This window comes from Perca flavescens, chromosome 22 (assembly GCF_004354835.1).
Source record: "Perca flavescens isolate YP-PL-M2 chromosome 22, PFLA_1.0, whole genome shotgun sequence".
Taxonomy (NCBI): domain Eukaryota; kingdom Metazoa; phylum Chordata; class Actinopteri; order Perciformes; family Percidae; genus Perca; species Perca flavescens.
The window spans coordinates 8,321,153-8,342,021 of NC_041352.1; the positions used below are offsets into that span (position 1 = coordinate 8,321,153).

The 20,869-nt window shown below is 39.4% G+C and overlaps 1 protein-coding gene across 1 annotated transcript; it reads right to left on the reverse strand.

Moving 5' to 3' along the window:
- Nucleotides 1-218: 218 nt before the first annotated feature.
- olfm3a (olfactomedin 3a) lies at nt 219-19,451 on the reverse strand. Its single transcript, XM_028569544.1, has 6 exons — nt 19,161-19,451; nt 5,153-5,296; nt 4,585-4,740; nt 3,092-3,311; nt 1,799-1,905; nt 219-1,462 (listed from the first exon to the last, which is right to left on the reverse strand). Exons 1-6 carry the CDS (start codon nt 19,278-19,280, stop codon nt 785-787), a joined length of 1,425 nt encoding a protein of 474 aa, XP_028425345.1. The 5' UTR covers nt 19,281-19,451; the 3' UTR covers nt 219-784.
- Between the last annotated feature and the right edge of the window lie 1,418 nt (nt 19,452-20,869).

Here is a 20,869-nt window from a genome sequence, read left to right on the forward strand (position 1 = left end):
TGTATAAATATAAAAAAGTAGGCTTTTACTATGTATATCCATGTTATCTTTAGGCCCATGATACCTTGCAATGTACGTATGGGTGCGACTTCTGGTTACAAATCATCAAATGGCCGAGCTGATTGTTTTTCCATCAGATCATGGCAGATATACATTTTACCAGCCAAAACCATTTTAATGAAATGTACAATATTTTAATTTTGATGAAAATGCACAGATATACTTTTATGATTTTCTTTTATAAAAAATACAAATTCCACAGATACATCCGTAACAGCAATATTTTACAGGCCCATCTTTAAACGAATGGCTACTATATTTTATAATCAGATAGCTTAACATGGTGGCAAATATGCAGGAAAGGTTACCTTTAAGGTTTCAATACTTTTGAATAGACTTTTAAATAGACACAAATGCAAACACTGTAAGCAATACAGATTTGCAACCAAAACACTATCATAGGAAATCACTGCAGACATAATGTGGACATTCATGCAAAAGCTTTTGACAGTCTTTGGTTGGCAGACCCAACACATAGCAAATAAGGCATAACAGTCTGCAGCAGCAATGGAAAGGAATAAAAAATGTAGAACATGGTTTTCAGTAAAGTATCAAGTCATTGGTGTCCATGCTCAATTCAGCCAGAGCCACGAATTACAAAAGTTCTGGTGGCAATTAAAGATACCATAGTCCACTTTTGACAGAAGAAAACAGGGTTAATTAGGAGGTCCTTTTTTATATCACAAACGATGGTGCTTTAGTTTTGGTTGGAAAAGTATCATGTTTAAGAGTCATCATCAGTTTTTATGACATGAAAGAGGGTGACATTAAATATTACCTGGTGTCCGTTATTCCAAGCGTACAGTGCTCTCTCTCTGGCGTTGTAGTCAAGCATGGAGATATGAAAGTATTGGTTGTGGAACGGAATGTCTATGTACTCGTAACTTGAAGTCTTCGTAGAGTAAGCGTAGTAAACCTTCGCTCCGGACATGTGAGAGTTAGTGATATAGAGCGTCCCACAGATCATGAATGATTCGCCCGCATTCCTTTTGGAGTATTCAGTGTTCCAAGTCTTCATGACCTGTAGGGTGTCAGGGTCAATCTGAGAGATGACGACATTTCCAGCATTTTGATTGGTCGCGTACACAGCCCACATTCCCAGTTCGTCAGCCATGATGTCGATGTCGGAGAACCCCCCCCATGTGTATGGGTACATGTTGTGGAAGCCGGCAAACTCCAAAGCTCGTTGGGCCAACACGCTGCCTGTCTCGAAGCTGTACTTGACAATTATGTTGCTCTGGTACTTGTTGTAGTAAAGGGATCCATTGTAGACAATGTGATTGGTTCCCTCCCATTTAAATGGGAGGTTGTAGGTTCGGGAAACCACCCCTGCTACAAAGTCGTCCATCGTCTTGTACTCGCGCACAATCTTGCTGTTAGTGTAACTGTCCATATACCAAACCTACATCAGAGAGGATGAAGAGAATGGGTAGTGAGAAACTCGATATAGCCTGATACATGTCAACCATCAGATATAAACTTTTTCTAACCTCTTTTTTTAAATGATCATCTTTAAATAATTTATCTGATTCTATTAAAAAAAAGGTGCAGAAATGCAGTTCAAAAATGAGAAGTTCAGAAACATCACTACTCTAGATTAGCTTAAATCAAAACCCATTCCAAGATAACAGTCTTCAGCTGTTGTGATATTCTACCTACTCTAAAAATCACAACACAGATATTGTACTGTACACACTGCACTGTCCTCGGAAAGCACTCCCCTGCTCGCATAACTCACCCTGTTGTTTCTGGTCGATGGTAGAGGATCAGTCATCCATGCCCCAAACCGGGTTCCAGATGTCTTTATTGTAACAGGTCCAGTGATTTTCATTAATTTCCCACATGCTGTTAATAAAGAAAGGCAGCGATAAGATGTGCTGTGGTGCTTTTTGTCTCTAACTAGATTTCTCAAGCCAATTTCATGCCTGTGCCACCAGAGAGTGTGCCCTCGGTGCATACTAAGATAGCACTGGCAGCGAGCTGCTTGAAGCATAATGGTGCAACTGCTGTTTGTATACTACACAGCCTAGCCCATGTTTTTTCCTTGTTTTCACGGCACCTAAATACAATGTAAATACAGACCTCACATATCATTAAAGTCTTTAGTTAGGAGCTGCTACAACAACAACAGATTTGGTTTGAGCACAATTAGCAACGGACATATTTTTATATTACATCAAATGTAAATGCACCTTTCATGCAAACTCTACCTTTGCAATTACCCATCTACAGTATACATAGAAATATAAAATATAAGAGTCAACATATTGCTTTTTCCTAATTTTGTCTTTAATGAGGGTCTTATTCAGACACTTTAAAGAAAATGATTGTGCGAAAAACAAAGCTGACGAACGAATAGCCTGTAGACTTCCTTGTAGAATTACTGGATGCTGTGGTTGTAGATACCAAGTCCAACAACAGCCCCCCTTTTCTGGCCTTTATGAGACAATTAGGTACTACAGTATGTCACTGTCAGAAGCCTTCTTTAAAAGATTGTGGAACATTGTATTGTTTGAAGAGCCAAAAGCTGGCAATACACCAAACATTCCAGAAGAACAAAAACTAATTGCTTCTTTTATTCACTGGCATGACAGTAAGGTGAAAACACATTGCCATTAAACAGTTTTTTTTCTTTTAAAGGAAACACATTCTTTGTGTGGAATGTGAGGGTAACACAACAAAAAAAAGCAGCATAACAGCAACTGAAAGTAGACTTCTCAAGGTAACCTGCTGTACATAGGTGCAGTTTAATAAACACAGCTACACTCATTTTTGGTCTTTTACTTCAAAAACACAAGGAAGTCCGGCTACAAAGGTTTATTTTAAGATCTACTTTTCTCCTATGGTTATTTTCTTCAGCAGCAGCAAAACAACAGAATACAAAGAGCACAAAAAGACACTTGCCATGCAAATACTATTGTAATGCCACTTGTGCTAGTACTATTTATTCACCAGTACCATTGCCAGCACTATCGCTCGTCAGACAATAACAAAACACTTCACACTCGCACATGCAGTGTTCACCACTTACTTAGTTTGCCCATACAGCTGCGGAGCCGGCTGTCCAGTCGCAGGACTCGCTGATAGAGCTCATCGTAGTCAAAGGCCCCAACCTCCTCCTGGATGCCTGTCAGCACTGCTGAGAGGTTCCTGATCTCCTCCTTGAACTGGGAAATGAGCGCAGCATCCATCTTGTACTGCTCCAGTACAGGGATCAACGGCTTCAGCTCGTCCATCTTGTCCTTAAGCTCCTGCCGAAGTGACAGTGACAGCAGCAGAAATGGAAAACAGAGAGAGGTGGTACAATGTGGATAGGTGTGATAGTCTGGACAAACAAAACTACAGTTTGTTTGTCAGAGGAGTGATCCCTACTTCAGTACATGGTTAATTATTAGTTATCAAAATAATGCACCCATGTACTGGGTAGACTGAAATGCTGGTAAGTGATTAGGAATTGTACATATGTCCCTTGTTTCTCCAATGCTCCAGGAAAACATGCAGTTGCAAGTGACAGTAAGTCTAGTATTATATTATTAATCATGAGAAAAAAGACTGATAGTGTACAGCATGTGCTGTAGGAAACACCCAATGGAACTATAAGCTAACCATGAAGCAATGAACCATCCATTAATTCATTCATTCACCCATCCACCTTTTCAGCTTGTTAAAAATATATATTTATCCGATCTAAAACATATGACATACAATTTACATACGATATTTAGATTTATTGGTGGCCAGCATTCTTTTTTTAAACCACGACTTTGTTTCAGTCCTTGCCATGCTAGTGGTTGTTCCACTCCGTTATTTCTTCAACACTTTCAGTGTCTCTAGTGTTGCAACTTGCCACACTAGAGCTATTCCTACTCCTATACCAGCTGTCCAGTGCAATCCACACAGGGCAACTGCAGCAGCAAAACAGCCGGTGAAACAACCAAAGACGTAAGCGCTTTCTGAATTAGAGAGCTTATGAAGTAGAGTATATATTATTTATTTTCAATGACACGCAAAAGGTCTGCACACTGACAAAGAAGTTAGGGGGTTAGGTTAGGTGTCATACTATTTCTTGGCCAGGAGCAGTGACTTCCTGAAGTCGCTTTGGACAGAGTCAATCCAGTAGTATCCCCCTGTTTCCAGTCTTTATGCTGAGCTAAGCTAACCAGCTGCCAGCTGTAGTCTTATATTTACCATAAAGACATAAGAGTGGAATTGATCCTCGAAATGTAATTGTAAATGTTGAACTATTTCTTTAAGCCTAAAACAATAAAGGCTGTACAGTTTCTCATCAATGGAATGTGATGTAATAGAAACTTAATCTGATTTAGGCCAGTCATTCCAGTTTTTTTGTACCTTTGAAATAAAAATGCCAAAAATGTAAGTAATGTATAAAGTATGTATGTATAAAGTTCAATCACGCTTGAAAACATGTTTACGGTGTAAATGGCATTCAGGAAAAAACAAATAGAAAAGATCTATTGAACATTTGATTAAACCAGGCTGTGATTAAACCAGGCTGTAGAATACCTGGAAGTTTCTGGCTATGATGGATTTCCTGTCATCCTCAATCTGTCTGAACTTGGTCCTCAGGCCCTTCATCTGGTTTTCCATCTTCATGACATATTGGAAATCCCTCTGAGTCCGCAGGTTCAGCACCTCAATGGACTGAGACATGTTCTGCACCTAGAATAAAACAATGATAAATGATCACCTCAAACAGGGTTAGCACTCACAAATTGGACATTTAGCAGTATAATATAGTATAGTATAGTAGTAGTTAGTATAGTTAAGTCAGCAAGTGAATTGAGGATCCTTTCCCTTCGCTCCTTATTCTTCTTCACTGCAACTAATTGAAAGGCACTTTGATGGTTTTTCTCTGGTGAGCCTGTGTGTGTGTGTGTGTGTGTGTGAATGTGCTTAGCAGTATTAAAATCCACATGATAAACATTGTATATTAGGACAAGTATTACACTCCTCAAAAGAACAATAAAGCTTATAGAAATTTGTTCCTTTATTAAATTCCCATCTTCTAACAGTGTGTGTGCTTGTATATGTGCATGCTGCACTGGGGTGGTAAATATCCCATTGTGCTTACCTTCTCTAGTAGCTGGCGGAGCTGTCTGCTCTTGGCATCTCTGGAGCACAGACTCTGTTCTGGTGCCACCACGGTGCAGACACAGCGCCCATCAGCATCCTGGGCCGAGCTGTACACCTGCCAGCCCTCCTTTGGGCCGATAGTCTGCAAGCACAAACAAATAGATGCATGCACTAAGGGTAGAGCTATATTTCAGATTATGTATTGCACAATCATTCAGTTCATATTTATGTGACACTGGTTCTCTTTGGAAAGCTGTTAAGCTCAAGTAATTCTAAGCTTAGCAACAAAGATATGCTGCTACAGATGCATCCCACTTTAAAATAACCTAAGCAGTCAGTGCTAAGAGTCAAACAATGATTTCAACTTTAATAATATAATAATCATCAGCTTATAAATTGAATGTCTGATTGGTCTCAGGTTGGGTCCATTTTGTTTTAGTGTTAATAATGTTTCAGAAATAAAATATAAATTCATCTGTGATGCATATTCTGAAGCAGCTATTCTGCATCCCCAGACTAGTACCAGTCAGGTATTACTTTACTGAGATAATCCCTTTATTACAAATATTCCGGCATCTGAATTGCTGACAAATTTGCAAGCACATATAAATAAATGTAACAAGTTGAGGGGGAAACTTAACTTATACAGAAAAAAAACTTTTTTTAAGGAGAGGGTGGCATGTCAAGCCTTCACTCAGGTCTGAATTATGGATCACTTATAGACATTGGACTGCCTCCACCCTGTCTGCCCTTTAGCTTGTAGATTTATAACAGGTGAAAGCTTTTGTACTTAATATTGTAAAAGGGAGCTCAGCATTGCATCTTGTCATTGTCACACCACCCTCCAAACTCTTCATATACAGACAATCACTCCTAATACAGCCTGTGCACACAACATGTAGGGAAATCCAAAGCTTGGCAGGCCTGCTGTGCCTAGTTACGGTTGCTAAGCGATTGGATAATCACTGTTTGGGGTGAAGGTTTTAGCAAAGGGTTAATTACCCTGTGTGGGGTGCATTATTTTTTTCATAACCGCATGGGTAAGAGTAGAATATTTATAATGTGCCCATTTGTAAGTGGGCAAAATATAAGTTTTATTTTATTTATTATTCTTTGAGTTGAAAGGTTCTATTGGCACTACAGTATCTTTTTCAAACTCTTGCCACTATGTAGCTGTGGGGTTGTCTAAAGATAATGCACAACATCTTGCCATTCAGAATCATTCAGAAAACTAAAGACATGAACTTTAAGTAACTTCAAGTCATTTTTTTCAATTATTCATAGGACCTGTGGCCATGCACTCTGTAGCAGCGGAGAGATCGAGCTGACGATTCAATCACGAAAAAACAGACAAACAAGCCTGAAGATGCTTTTTTATTCATATAAATATTTACATACTTTGCCACCAAGGACTCTGCGAGTAAACCTTGTCATCCACTATATATCTGAGTGACATAGCTGAAGAAAAAGAAGGCAAATTTGGTAGAAGAGGGGTTTATGAACAAACAGAAGATGTGGTTATGTAGGAAAACAATAGCTGAAAAAAAACAATGAAAAGAGGACAATGCTGACAAAGAACAAGAAAGAGGACTTGACTGTCAATTAGGGGGAAAGAGATAGAGGTATGAGAGTAGGTATGCAGGCAGATATATCTCTACAGAGAAGTACAGGGACAGCAAGCATACCATGATGAGATGAGGGATAAACAGAGAGAGAAGTTAAAAAATAGGCAGATAGATGGCATTGTCAGAACAGTCCATCTCACCGGTGCTTACCTACTGATTAAAAATCACATGCTAATGCATGGCAACTGTATCATACATGAGGAACAACATGGTTTATCCCGTGTGGTTTTATAACATTGTATTTTATTTATGAAACTGTGTTGTTGATGAGGCCAGGCTAATTTTTCAATATTTTCTATCTCTCAAGATCAGACTCAAGGCTACAATGGTTTCACAAAGCTGCGCACTAAAGTCTAGTCATTAATCATCCTCACAAAAACAGCATCCAGCAGCTCAAAGCTCTGCACAGCCACTCAGCAAAGTGTTTCAATCTCTGCACAGGCAACACACACACACACACACACACACACACACACACACACACACACACACACACACACACACACACACACACACACACACACGAGTGGTTACATACAGCAAGTACTGCACACACAAACACATAACCAGTTGCCAGGACTGATTCATGTTTCGTCTGTTCTCCTTGATCTCCCAGTCTTTCTTGGCCAGGGATTTCCTCATCAATATTAGTCATCAATAATTTTAGAGCAAAGTTGCAAAACAGACAATATGTTGTGCCAGTATTCAATATTCAACAAGTCAAAACCAGAAATCAACTGCAAAATGTATAACCCCTCCAGTTTATATCACAAACAAGGATCATTAGCCCAATCAGCACTAAGATGCATTAACCCTTTATAAAATCAGAACAGATTTATTATGTAAATCAATAGTTTATTATGGTTTTAACACATCATGGGTAAACATATCTGGATACTGTATCAACCATAGACCGTTTTATAGCATAAAATAACTAATAAAAACAAAACTAATTAGACAAATGAACACTTGAACAAACATCAACATGATCAGACCTACCTAAAATGACAGAAACCATCTTTCCCATGTCCCACACGCTAACATGGAGGGGGCGGGGTTTATGAACTATACTGCAGCCAGCCACAGGGGGCGATCCAGATGTTTTGGCTTCACTTCTGTGGCGCGGTCAAGCAATCCATCTTTATATACAGCCTATTGTATCAACCTGAGATAGATTTTATGTGCCATTTCTTATATAGCCTCTAAAATTGATTTTACCTGATTTACCCCAAGCTCTTTTTTTGGTAAGCTATTTTTACATCTTAACTTGTCTTTTCTCTATTTCTTCATTTGTATCTTTTAACTCATGGGGGCTCTTTTAAACACAAATAACTTTCTTTAGAATGGCATTCTGTGCTCTACATTCTAGAAACAAAGATATAACACAATAATAGAAATGCCTTACAATATAACAGTATGATACAATGCTAGCACTAAAAATATGGTGTGTAAAATTACCATAGAATTGTCTCTACATCTCTGTAACTCACCATGTCACCCTATAATCTTCAAACAGGTTCAGATTTGTCACTTTATTAGAAACCTTCATTGTACAATTGTTCATGTTAAAGCATGCACCCAACATCCTACAGGGTTATCTAACATTGGCCTGCTATTTGAAAAACAGGCCTCTATTATTCAAGGATCTAATATAACTTACTGACTCAAAGATTATAGGACAGTCCAGAGCCACTTATAATGAATGATCATGAACTATATTACTTTTATTGCTGCACACAAGGTCAGTCTCACTTCTACTCCCTATTAATGTTGGGCTTTTATGAGACGACTTGATTAAACTGTGAATTAGAACTCAAACTTTCATGCCTCAGTGAATCCAAGAGTGACATTTACAGTACTGCATAATATGACTGTATCCGTCATCTGACCACCAAGGAATATCCAAATGACAGGAAAAGAAATGGAAGTATTTCTTTTAAACACAATCATTTTTTTTTTTTTAACATAACGTGGAATGCTCAATTCATGCATTATTATCTTGTGGCAAGCCAGAGGTTTACTGATTTGTGTTGTGTCTGTTGGGTTTATTGCAGGACTAGTTTGCTGTAAGTGCCGACTTAGCCTATTATTGCTGCCAATTTTATTAGGTGCTATTTAATACCTATATATTAAAGTATAGCTTTTATTGGCCAGGGTACTGCTGTAATGTGTTACATTTCATAGTAGTATTCCCAGAAACAAAAGATTAAGCAGGCAACTATTTCTTTCAAAGGTAGTCATCAAGCATTTTTTTCAGTATCAAAATAAATTATATAATTTACCAATTAATATTGGTAGAGTTGCCTGTTTCAGCCAGTTATAGTTGGACTTCCACATTGTCAGTAAGTACTTTTTTTGTGTTATGTTCATCTGGACAACTTTGATTGCTTACAGCTGGCGTGCTGTTCAAAGGTGGACTTGACTTTCAAAATCTTGGATTACTCAGCACAAACATGCAAAGTCAGTGGTGCACCTACAAAGCATAAACAATCATCTTAATGAATTCTTCCCTGTGGAAGATATGATTCATGCTCTTCACAGCAGACAGGTATCCTGCCAATTACACGCCTAATTGAATCCCTTTTCTGTTTGTTGTTCTTTCATCAACATGTATTTTACTTTGGCTGCTTCACACTTAACATTACGTTTGTCCTCATCAACCTTTTTGTGTGATTGAGGGAAAGACGTAGGGGGTTGATGAGGGAGGGAGAGTGAGTAGGTTTATATGGGTAATATGGTTACGACTGAGTTAGTGAATGATGTCAGGGAGAGCTAGCTGCTGTCATCAAATCTGAATCACTTCCTTTGCCCTCACCCGTGACCGTGAGCAATTTACGATTACAGTTTTGAAAACACGGGTGATGGAGCTGGAATATTAGGTTGCGTTTGCTTCCTGCTTTACTTTTCATGCACATTTTTCAGATCCAATTAAACCTTGTTTGGCCTCGGTCCTCTTGTCCTCTTGTCCTTTTGCCTTGCATTCTTTTTCTGTCAATGTTGTTACCAATTGTAAATACAATAGAAAGGTTTTGTATTTAAAATGACTTGCTTTATATACTTTAATATATTTTCCACACCAGTAATTCTTACCACAGTTAAGTAACATTCCTGTAAACTCACTGCACTTATAATTTGATAGAAGATTTTTTGCTGCTCTTTGCACCCCTGCATGGAAACCTACTTGGACTCAGGAACAATTCGGTTTACTGCTAAGTGGATCTGTTTTAGCCACTGCCAAGATTCACAACAAGTCCATATACTGTAGTTGACTGTGCACCGTAAACGAATCTCCACCCTGCTGAGTATAGCCTTCGTCTCTTTTTCTTTTGCCAGTCTCATGATGGCTGATTGCATTTCCTATATGAGTCTGGCAATGTGAAGGACTCTCCAGAGGGACTCCACAGGTGAGAAGCGGGCAAGCAAAAAATTAAAAGATTGTCAGTAGCAGTGGCAGAAATCAATCTGTTATAAATACAGTCTAGATAAATAGCATGAGAGGTATCCAACTATCTCAACAGCATCAGCTAGAGCTGCAGAGTGGCAACTTATGGACACAAATAAACTAATTCTAAGTAGCCATTAGCATTGTTTTTTCGCTGGTGTGTAACATATAGAACTGGAAGCTTACTCTCAGCTGGCAATTCCTCAAGTGGCACCTTTCTTCCCACAGTTCTCAGACATAGTAACTGGAAGATGGAGGTATACAGTGATAGATTGGAAATACCTCTCATAAGTCACACATGCCTTACAACTTTACTCTTAGTCACAATTGGTGTGCATTACAATGCAGAACATCAGAATTGTCAGTTAAGTCCTTTTCAGGGCACTGAGTGCAGTTACCAGACAGGCTTAACAAATAGGAATTCTGTCCTGTATCTACTTTGCTTTGCATCAACCTGTTTTAAAACCTGGATTAAAAAACTTTAAAATGACCATTGTGTGAAACTTAAAAACAAATCCCTGTTAACAAATACATTTAGAAACCAATCCAGGTGCCAGTGACGCCAATAAAGCTAAATCCCATATCACAGTAACGCTGCTGTCCTGCCTGCCCCAAGGCAGAGACCTAAACAGATGCTATCTATCCAGTCATCTATCATCCTGTCCAAACAAAAAGCCACCAGTGTATTGGAGGCAAGTGAAGTGGAATGCGCATGTCAGTACTGTAACTGATGATCATATTGCTTAAAAGAGTTAACATTTTAGCTCTAATGGCAGGGGAAGATGAACTTGCATGTGCAGCCAGCTCTGTAACCAGACTGATGCAGACATCTGAGACAGCTATGACAAATGGTAACGCCCCTAAACACAGCAGCAACAGCAGTCCTGGCAACTATAATCCTGAGACCAGAAAAGGTTCCAGTAAGATACTGACGAAGAGATGATGCATACTATGCAGGGAAAGAGGGAGGGGGGGAAAGACACGGCAAAAGAAAAGGCCATCTTTTCTCTGAGATGTGATTGTGAATAAAGGCTTTCAGGGAGATTCCTAGAGGCGTGCCACCTTCTTGGTCACTTTGACCCCAGCAAATAGAAGATTGAATAGATTATTCTGCAGGAGCTCGGCACATTCTGCCCTAGACAGTCTCTGAATGAGCTACAGCATTATCTTGTTCACACCCTCGTGCTTCTTCTCTAGGGTGTGCTTCAGTGAGTCTTCCTGCTGACGACATGTCAGTCATACGCACCATGGAGGATGATAATGAAACAGTCATAAAACATTATCGGTGGAGTAAAGCCAGTGGACATCTCCAGGCCACACTGAATGACACATGCATACACAAGCGGAATACTAAGCAGCTGTGGCAGTGCTCTAACATAAAGTTATATATAACATGCTAAAATAAAGTCAGGTTGAGGATGCCTCAAACTACGATGGGCAGTAAATAGGGTAAATCAATGTAGGATTGGTAAGATATATGGTATTTGGTACCATTTTAAGCACCCTCATTTTTACCCAAGGAGGCCCTGTAATTGGAATTTTTACTCATTACGTTGGCAATTCTAGTGGAGCAGTCTGTCGGGATAAGAACTTTTCTTAAATTGATGCCCAAATCCAATCTGTGTCATCAACATGCATATGTCTTGGCAGCTTCTCAGAGTAAGTGTTTGTAAAGTAAGAGTATGCTCATTAGTACAGTATTGCATAACAAACTCAGTTTTCGAATCTTGGAAAAGGACATTCCTGCCATGTTAATGCCACAGAATCTGCAGACTTTTAAAAAAAATTGGCAACAAAGTTAGTTCACCTGATTATTTCTTGCTCTTTAGCAACCTTTGAATTTTCTCCTTCTAATTATGCTCAGTATGTTGGGATGTTGAAGCTGTGGCAAAAGACTCATTCATTCTGATGTAGAAGCAGAAGAACAGTGTGCTAAAAAAACAAGATTATGCATCACTTAAGGATGTATGTGTATATCAGCAGAGCAATATGCAATAATTGCAATAATATGATCTAGTCAGGTAAAACTTATACCACCAGAATACTGTTTTAAACATTGCATTAGAATGTTCACTGCATTCCACGAGGTTCTTTGAAGTTTTTGCAATTTATTTGCTGTAACTACTTTCCTTAAATTATTTCCTATATGTTTTACTTCAGTTCGTAATTTTCTGTTTCTTAGAAAGCCTTCCAGAAACTTCAAAAGAATGTCCCAAACGTGTTGCTTTAAATAAAAGCAGGCTATATGGACATGTAGGGCCTACTTTTAATTCACAGCTGTTAGCTGGCTAACTAGTTTGTAGACTTTACTGTTATAAGAGGCTACTGCTGATGAAGAAATTGGTCACATGTCCTTTGTACATTGGAGTTATCACTGTACGAGTGCTGAACATCTGTCCAAAATTCTGCTTCTTTAAATTTGGAAGAACAGATGAATTCTGATGTTTACAGTTAAGATTTTAGACTGCCATTGACCTCGATTGTACAGCAGCTGCTCTGGAATTTTACAATTGGCCGTTCGTTCACTAAACCCCTCCCCCGAACAGTGACTGTCCAATTACGGCTTAGAAAGAGTAACTCAGCACAGCAGGTTTGTCAAGCTTTGCACTTCTCCACATGTTGAAGCGGTGTGCACAGGGCTGTAGCAAGAGTGATACCTGATATTTTAAAAGTGTGCAGAGGTTTTATTCTAGCCTTATGAAAGCCAAAGATAGAAGAGTGAAGTGGAAAGATAGAATTAAAATGATATCTTTATCTGCTCCAACATAAGCTGCAATTGTTAGAATGCCTGGCTTAATATCTACATAACTTAGTGTGCCAATGAGCACATCATGTCAGCTAAACAGCCAAACAGGGTTATGTTAGAATTAAACAACAGTCTGATCTTACATTATGTGCAGTTGGCCAGTCATACAAAAAAGTCACCAAAATACAAAATAGACACATTGCCAGTAAGTTATTATGTTTGGGTGCTATGGTATGACTTTATGTTTTAGGTAACCTTCATCAAACTCAAACTATCTCAGACTATCTACCTCTCTGTTTAAAGCTACTTAATAAGTTATGTTACATTTTATCTTCGCTAGTAAGAAATTAACAAGCATAGCCCATGATCATCTCTCTGGTTAATTGAGTACAGTATAAATTTCTTGAGACCACAATTGTTTTCCATTCCTTTCAAGTCCAGCCTTTCAGCTCTCATCCAGTGACTGTAATTATAGCAATCGTAAGGGCAATAGAAGGCGAGGTTGGTAACTACGCCCTCGGTAGTTTCAACATCATGTCTTAACTCCTGTAATTATGGCTTAGACTAATATTAACTGAGATGCATTCACCCATAAGGAGTAAAAAAGTGCTCAAAACCAGGGAAAGTCACTTTAAAGGTGTATAATCATCATATATAAAAAAATAAAACGATTTTAAGCATTTCCTAATTATACATATGAATGACATTGATGGATCTCTTTTTCGAATGAACAGGACATGAAGTCAGAAAAGGGCAAAACGGCACAATGCAAGAACAGAAAATTGTTCCGAGGTAACTGGTGCTTTTCTGTCACTGTCAGTACTTAGACATCTTATTACTAATCAACAGTATGAATTCACTTGCCTGACAAACATAAGCTCGATTGAGTTATTCAAGTGACAGACAACCCATTACAACCTCACACAGACACAAACAGTCTACCATCTCTCTAAGTACGAGCGCCATATATTTAACCCGCTGCTGGCATAAACGATTCACATCCATCATCAGTGGACTCTTTATTTCCAGTCCATCAGCTCTGACAACCCCCTCCCTGCTTCCAAAATTAAACATGCAGCGTCACAACTAATGACTTTGCTGGCAGTCTTGTGGCAAGCTGTTTGCTTTGTTTGTGTTGACATATATACATATTTGGTGGGGGGTGGGGGTTGTGGGGTGGTGGGAGGGGCATCTTTTATTTGGCCCCCCAGGGGAAACGGTGATATGAAATATGAAATGCTTGTGTGCATGTGTAGGTGTGTTCCCACAGCATCTCTCATCTTTTAATATGGCATCTGTGCTAGACAAATTCTACAGAGTCTGAGTGTATTATCCACATAAATGCTAATGCTAGCTGAAAAGAGATTTCAAACTAACAGAAACAGCATCAGCTCCTTCAGCGCCTTTATATGTTTCAACATTTTCTCTGCAGGATTTCCCCAACCTTTGCGGCTGTGATCACATTTCAGATCATATTTTGATCACACATGATCAAAACCTTTCAACAGAAGCGGAGGCTGAAAACTGTAACTCGATAAATTGGCAAATCTGGCACTGTGGATTACACCTTGTGTGTGAGTGTGACTGCATGTGGGTGTGTATATAGTATGTTTGCTTGCCACCTACTCACAGTGGCTAACACAAAGGGCGCGTGCCTACACAAAGCTCTATCCCAACGGTGTTGTAACTAAATTCCCAAGAGAAACTACTCCTTAACATCCACATTATTCACAGTTACTTTAGTTTTGTTCAACGCAGCCATGCACATCATTTGTTTTTTATCCACCAAGGTGCAAACACATCAAGACAAATTAAGGTTTTCTAGGCACATGTTTGCTGTTACTAACCAGATTACTTCATATCCCAGGGAACAGCATAGCACTATTAAAGGGGAACTTTAATATACATTTCAACCTGGACCCTATTTTACCATGTTTTAGTGTCTAAAGGACTAATTGGGACAACCATTTTTTAAATTGGTCCAGTATTGAGTGAGAGCCCTGCAGGCCAACAGCCATGAAAAAGTCAGCAATGAAATCCTATGGGGCAATTATGCACCACCAATATACAGTATGTCTACTAAAAATGCTTGTTTTTTCCACTGACAGGCTTAAATTGTTATTATATGTGTCTACATAATGGAAAGAAACCTACAGTGAAATAAAACGTTTTTCTTTACTTTTTGCTTGATCTGGTCTGTTTCTAACCAAGTCTCGCTTACAGAGAATGTTTCGCTCTGAAATTTCACAGTGGTGACTTGACTCAACACAATAAAACTCTTCCTGGAACTCCTCTCTCCAGCTCTCACTCCGCTGTCTTAGGGCATCAAGTCACCTCTCGCGAGATTTCCGAACTAGCCTTCTTAGTGAGCGAGACCCAATAACAAACTGACAAAGTAAAGAAAAACGTTGTATTTCTCTTTAGGGTCCTTTCTATAAAGTTGTCAGACACTTGTCATAATAATCTGAGCCTTTTAGTGGCAAAAAAAAGCACTTTTATCAAACATACATTGACGGAGGAAGGAATACATTGCAGCCCTTTTCTTGGATGCAGGTTGTTGGGCTCTCGCTCAATACTTAAAAAAAGTTCTCAAAAGTGGTTGTCCCCATTAGTCACTTTAAAACATGAGAAAATAAGGTCCGGATTGAAAAAATACCAAAGTTCCCATTTAGGCACAAAAGCCATGTCCTGCCAACAAATTGGTGGTTTTAGCATAGCTGAAATACATTAAGGCTCTCAATCTACTGCTTCATTTCATCTTCCCAAAACATATTCAGTTGCAAATGTCATGATCATGATGGCTAAAAACTGAAACTGAATTTACGTAAATGTAAGTAGAATGATCATACTCATCTGGTGATACTGTGCTGTGGTACTAGAGGTACTGTACTGGAGGTACTGTACTGGAGGTACTGGAGCAACTGGAGGTACTGAGATACTGGAGGTACTGTGATACTGGAGGTACTAGAGATACTGTGATACTGGAGGTCCTGTGGTACTGGAGGTACTGTGATACTGGCGGTACTGTGATACTGGAGGTACTGGAGGTACTGTGATACTGGAGGTACTGTGATACTGGAGGTACTAGAGATACTGTGGTACTGGAGGTACTTTGATACTGGAGGTACTGTGATACTGGAGGTACTGTGATACTGGAGGAACTAGAGATACTGTGGTACTGGAGGTACTGTGATACTGGAGGTACTGTGATACTGGAGGTACTGTGATACTGGAGGTCCTGAAGGTACTGTAATACTGGAGGTACTGTGATACTGGAGGTACTGGAGGTCCTGTGATACTGGAGGTCCTGTGATACTGGAGGTACTGTGATACTGGAGGTACTGGAGGTACTGTGATACTGGAGGTCCTGTGATACTGGAGGTACTGTGATACTGGAGGTACTGGAGGTACTGTGATACTGGAGGTACTGGAGGTCCTGTGATATTGGAGGTCCTGGAGGTACTGTGGTACTGGAGGTACTGTGCTACAAAAGAGTCGTAGTCTGTTTAAGACTGGCATAACCAGATGATAAAATAGAATTATATTGAAAGACAATGTAAAAAAAAAAAAAAAAAAAAAAAAACTTGAATTATAACTTACAGAAAATCAATGTGATTTAACCTACCTCTCAAAATTGATTTTAGCCGTTAGCTGTGACGACTTAAAGGGACACTATGTCTATTGAATCTTAAGTGAGCAACTGAATTCTGGCACCAGTCTTACGTCAGACTCCTGGAGTCTATTAAATCTCTTTTTCTCCTCCAATCAATATGTCCTCCAGATGCAGAATATAATGTGTAATCATAAAAACACATATTCCTGTCATCATTTCGATCATGATGAGAGTAACACAGTGCTGTTAGCAGTCACTGTGTAATTACCCGGCTGGTACAGACCATAAGGGAAAACTAAACTATGCAAATATTTCATTTTCTCACAAAGGCTCCATGGGGATCTGTTGTGTACACTGCAGAGGTAATATCACTCAGGCCACACCCTGATATAGGGGAGTCCATACCATCAGCCCTAGTGTTAGCCAGTTTATCTAGAAGAGATCTGGCTTCTAGGTTATTTTCAAGTTGCTGAAACTTAACCTGTGGGAAAAAAACAAACAAAAGGCAGCACTAACACAAACTGAAATGCCAAGAGGTAGAGGCTGCCACCCCTTACTAAAATGAACAAAGCCGTCTGTACAAGGTCTGACAGCCTGTGAGTGACAGCTTAATGATTTCCAGCTTACTAGTATACAATAAAAGGTTTGGCTTTCCAGATCACTTTTAAACACTGAAGCAGAAAGGCCTTTGGGGCTGTGCTAGCCATTTGCATGCAGCTCCTGCTCCAGCAATATCTCATATTCCTCAATGGCAACGGTGTATTCATTGATTCAATCAAAAACAGATGAAAGATAGAAACAGAACAGAATGATAATCTTTTGAAGTACCATATTTCTAAAATATAAAGAGAATAACACAGAGTAGATACCCAGAGCTCCCTTAACGCAATAACCGAAACCTGAAGACCAGAGATGCATTAGGGCTGCCATGATCATTTTCATTGCTGGTTATTGCTTAACCTATAAAGGTGTTAGGAATAACTACACTGAAGGTGTTGAATTGCTAAAAAAAAAAACAAAGGCTTTTGAAATCATATGAAATTAAATTAGCAGCAAGTCCTTACATTGATATTTCTAGTTGATAAATGACGTTAAACTGATTAACAAACAATGAATTCATTTTCTATCTATGGACTAATTGATGAATCCCCAAATTGTTTCAGGACTAGGATAAAGGATCTTAATCTTGCAGTATCTGCCCTTGGGTGTTAGCATTATTCTGCTTTGCTCAAAAAGGTTTAGACAACTGCATATATGAAATGATGGATATTGTTTTGTTTTCTTCCCTCTTCTGTGGGTTGCTGCATAGCCAGAGAGCTTGTGTAGTGAAGCTTCAGCACCAGAGAGTGTACAGCTCCACACCCTCATCACCAGAAGACCCTGAGCAACAAACTAATTCCTCCATTAATCATAAGGGACTTTGAGCAGAGTTGTCAGCTTTAGTCAGTTATTCCATCCTTCCCGCAGTACAAATCACTGCCCATGTGACTCCATTTCCCTCAAATTTGGTTTGAGCTTTGTTTAGCACAAAAGACAAACCAAATACTGACAGAAACAGCAAGACAGTATTCAATTAAGACAGAAGAGAGACAGCCCCTGGTGCCACTGGGACATAACCATGCTCCTGCTGAACTATTAGTTATATAGGGCACAAATGGAAGAATCTTTGGGTCTTATACTGTAAGCATTGCTATATAATAAAAACACTCACAATACTTAAACACACAATAACTTATGCTGACATGATTCTCTCACCTAATGCACTTGCTCTCACAGTTGCATCACAACTCATGTATCTTACAAACAAAAGAAGATCCACAAGTGGGCAAGGTGGGTGAATAATAAAAGGTGATTAGTCACTAATGGAATTTTTTTTTTCAGCATAAACACGGTATTTTTTGGTACATTCAATTAAGGCAATGCTATTCAGAGAAATTGTGTGGTTCAATGTTCTGCTTATTGTTGGACTAATAGTAGTAGGTTACTGTCACGCAAAACTGCATTGAAAAGGTGGCAGTTTTATTATTTTGTTGCTGATCGAAAAAACATTTTCCCGATAAAACAGCACTCAAATAGGCTGCCTACACGAACAAATAAGGTCTATTTGGAAATTCGTCATACACGTAATCTACCAACTAGCACGGCATTTTCAAAAAGTCCAAGGTTTTAGAATTGATTCATTCTACCTAGTTGTTTTAGCCCACCTTTTTGGAGAAGCGCTGCAGGCATAGCCTTCTGATTATGCATAGTTTTGAATTATTATTATGAAAATAAGAGCAGATAGGTGCATTAACCCTATACCGATGTGTAGTGCATGTTATGGATTTATGAAGCTCCTTAAATCTTGTCTAACCAGGTTTATATTGCTGTCGGTAAATTTGGCAACATTAAATTGTAGGACTGAGTGAAGTTTGGTATGCCAGCCTCCATGAAAGGAGCTGTCACGTATCGGTTTACTGTAAAGAACCTACAATGCGATCAAACCCGAGTATAATATAGTCATTAATAGTAAGCATCAATTGATTACAGCAACGCTGCGATATGAAACAAGTGGCAGTTAATATGAAATAAGAAACTCACCATAGAGGGGTATAATCCGAAGATGGTGAGGGAGAGGACGGGGTACAGGACGCTCAACAGGACCCGCATGGTTAGGGGCTCCGGGCAGCCACTTTTCTCCAAGGTGCTGTCCTTTAACATAGAGCTCCTGTCCTCTTGTTCACTCACCGCGTCTCTACTGTTGAGACACCGACAGAGCGCTCCGACGGCGGAACAGGGACCTCGCGGTTACCGGCATTACACCCACAGCTCCCCGGTGCTCCGACTGAAGGCAGTGCAGAGAAAAAAAGTTTTGAGCGAGGAGGAAATATTCAAATATTTCAGTTCCAGCAGACTGCAGGGGAGGCGCACCAAGGTGTGACATCACTTGATGGGGTTAGGATCTATCTATCTATCTATCTATCTATCTATCTATCTATCTATCACCATGCCATGTACCCTATGTATCAGGTTATCAGGATTTTTATGATCTTCGTATTCACCTCCAGATTGTGTCCATGTGTAAGGGGAAAAGAAGAAACAAAAAATGCTTTGCTATTGTTTATTTTAGTGCACATACCGCGGGTGTGTGTGTGTGTGTGTGAACTGACTCTTGTGACAATTTGTCATTTAGTTTCCACTCAAATTGCTATGCATCGATGATAATGATAGTAATAAAAAACAAACAAATGAACAACAGTATTGTAAGGAATAATTGGCTAAACTCCCATCAAAGCAAAAAAATATATTGTCTCTTTTGGAATGTGTATCCATGGACAAGAAGTTACAATAAATTATCTGCTATTGGCGCTGTCATAAGAACTAGCCATAACAAACTTAAAAATGTCCACAAATAATCATGGAACAATGGGCATTGTGCTGACAGAGATTCAGAGCAGGTGTCCTTGGTGGGTAAGAACTCACTCTAGAGTCTACACCTTACAAATCAGAGAGGCGTTTCCCCACGTTATGCTTGTCCACAATATACTTACCTTCAAGGTCATTAAGGCAAAAAAGCAGATGTGAAACAGGTGTAGCAACAGCAAAAACTCATCACTAATTAAGGCTAAGGTTCCTCACATTTTCTCCTAAAGGAGAAGGAAGCAGTCAAAGGAGTCTGGTTCTTTATGACTCTCATTCAGAGCTGGAGCTGAGAGGTTTTTATTTACAAGGCTGGCGGGTGGGTTCTGCACACATCTGTGGTTACAGTCATATAGTTTCATGAATATCTCATGCCTGACATATTCATGAAACTATTCATCAGTGGAGCAGCAGTGGGGAGATGAGATGCCTGTGCAGGCTAGTGTGAAGATGCTGCCTCTAGAAAGGCAGCGGTACAGATGCAGTGCTGCTGGCAGTCAGTTGAAATCTTGATAATCTGGTCATCAGCTGTGTGACACCAGGCTCTGGGGGGGTTCAAATCTAGTGTCATGAAGAAGAATCTCTCCACATCCTCCTCTTTTTTTTTGAAGGTCTGTTTTCAAGGCACTGAATCTGTTGTGTGCAATCATCACAGCAGCAATCCATTTCTCACTTTATGGTCTGTAGCTCCTTTTATTCAGTGACACGTCTTTCAAAGCAATATCAGTAGATAATATCAGTCAGTATTGCTGTATATGCTAGATTAGGCAACGTGCGGTTACCGTTTTCAAGGTATACCGCAGTTTGAAAATGTCATGGTTTCAAAACCACTAACATTTCCTGTCATACCGTTCCTAAGGAATGAGCTGTGAATGGACATAAGGACAGGT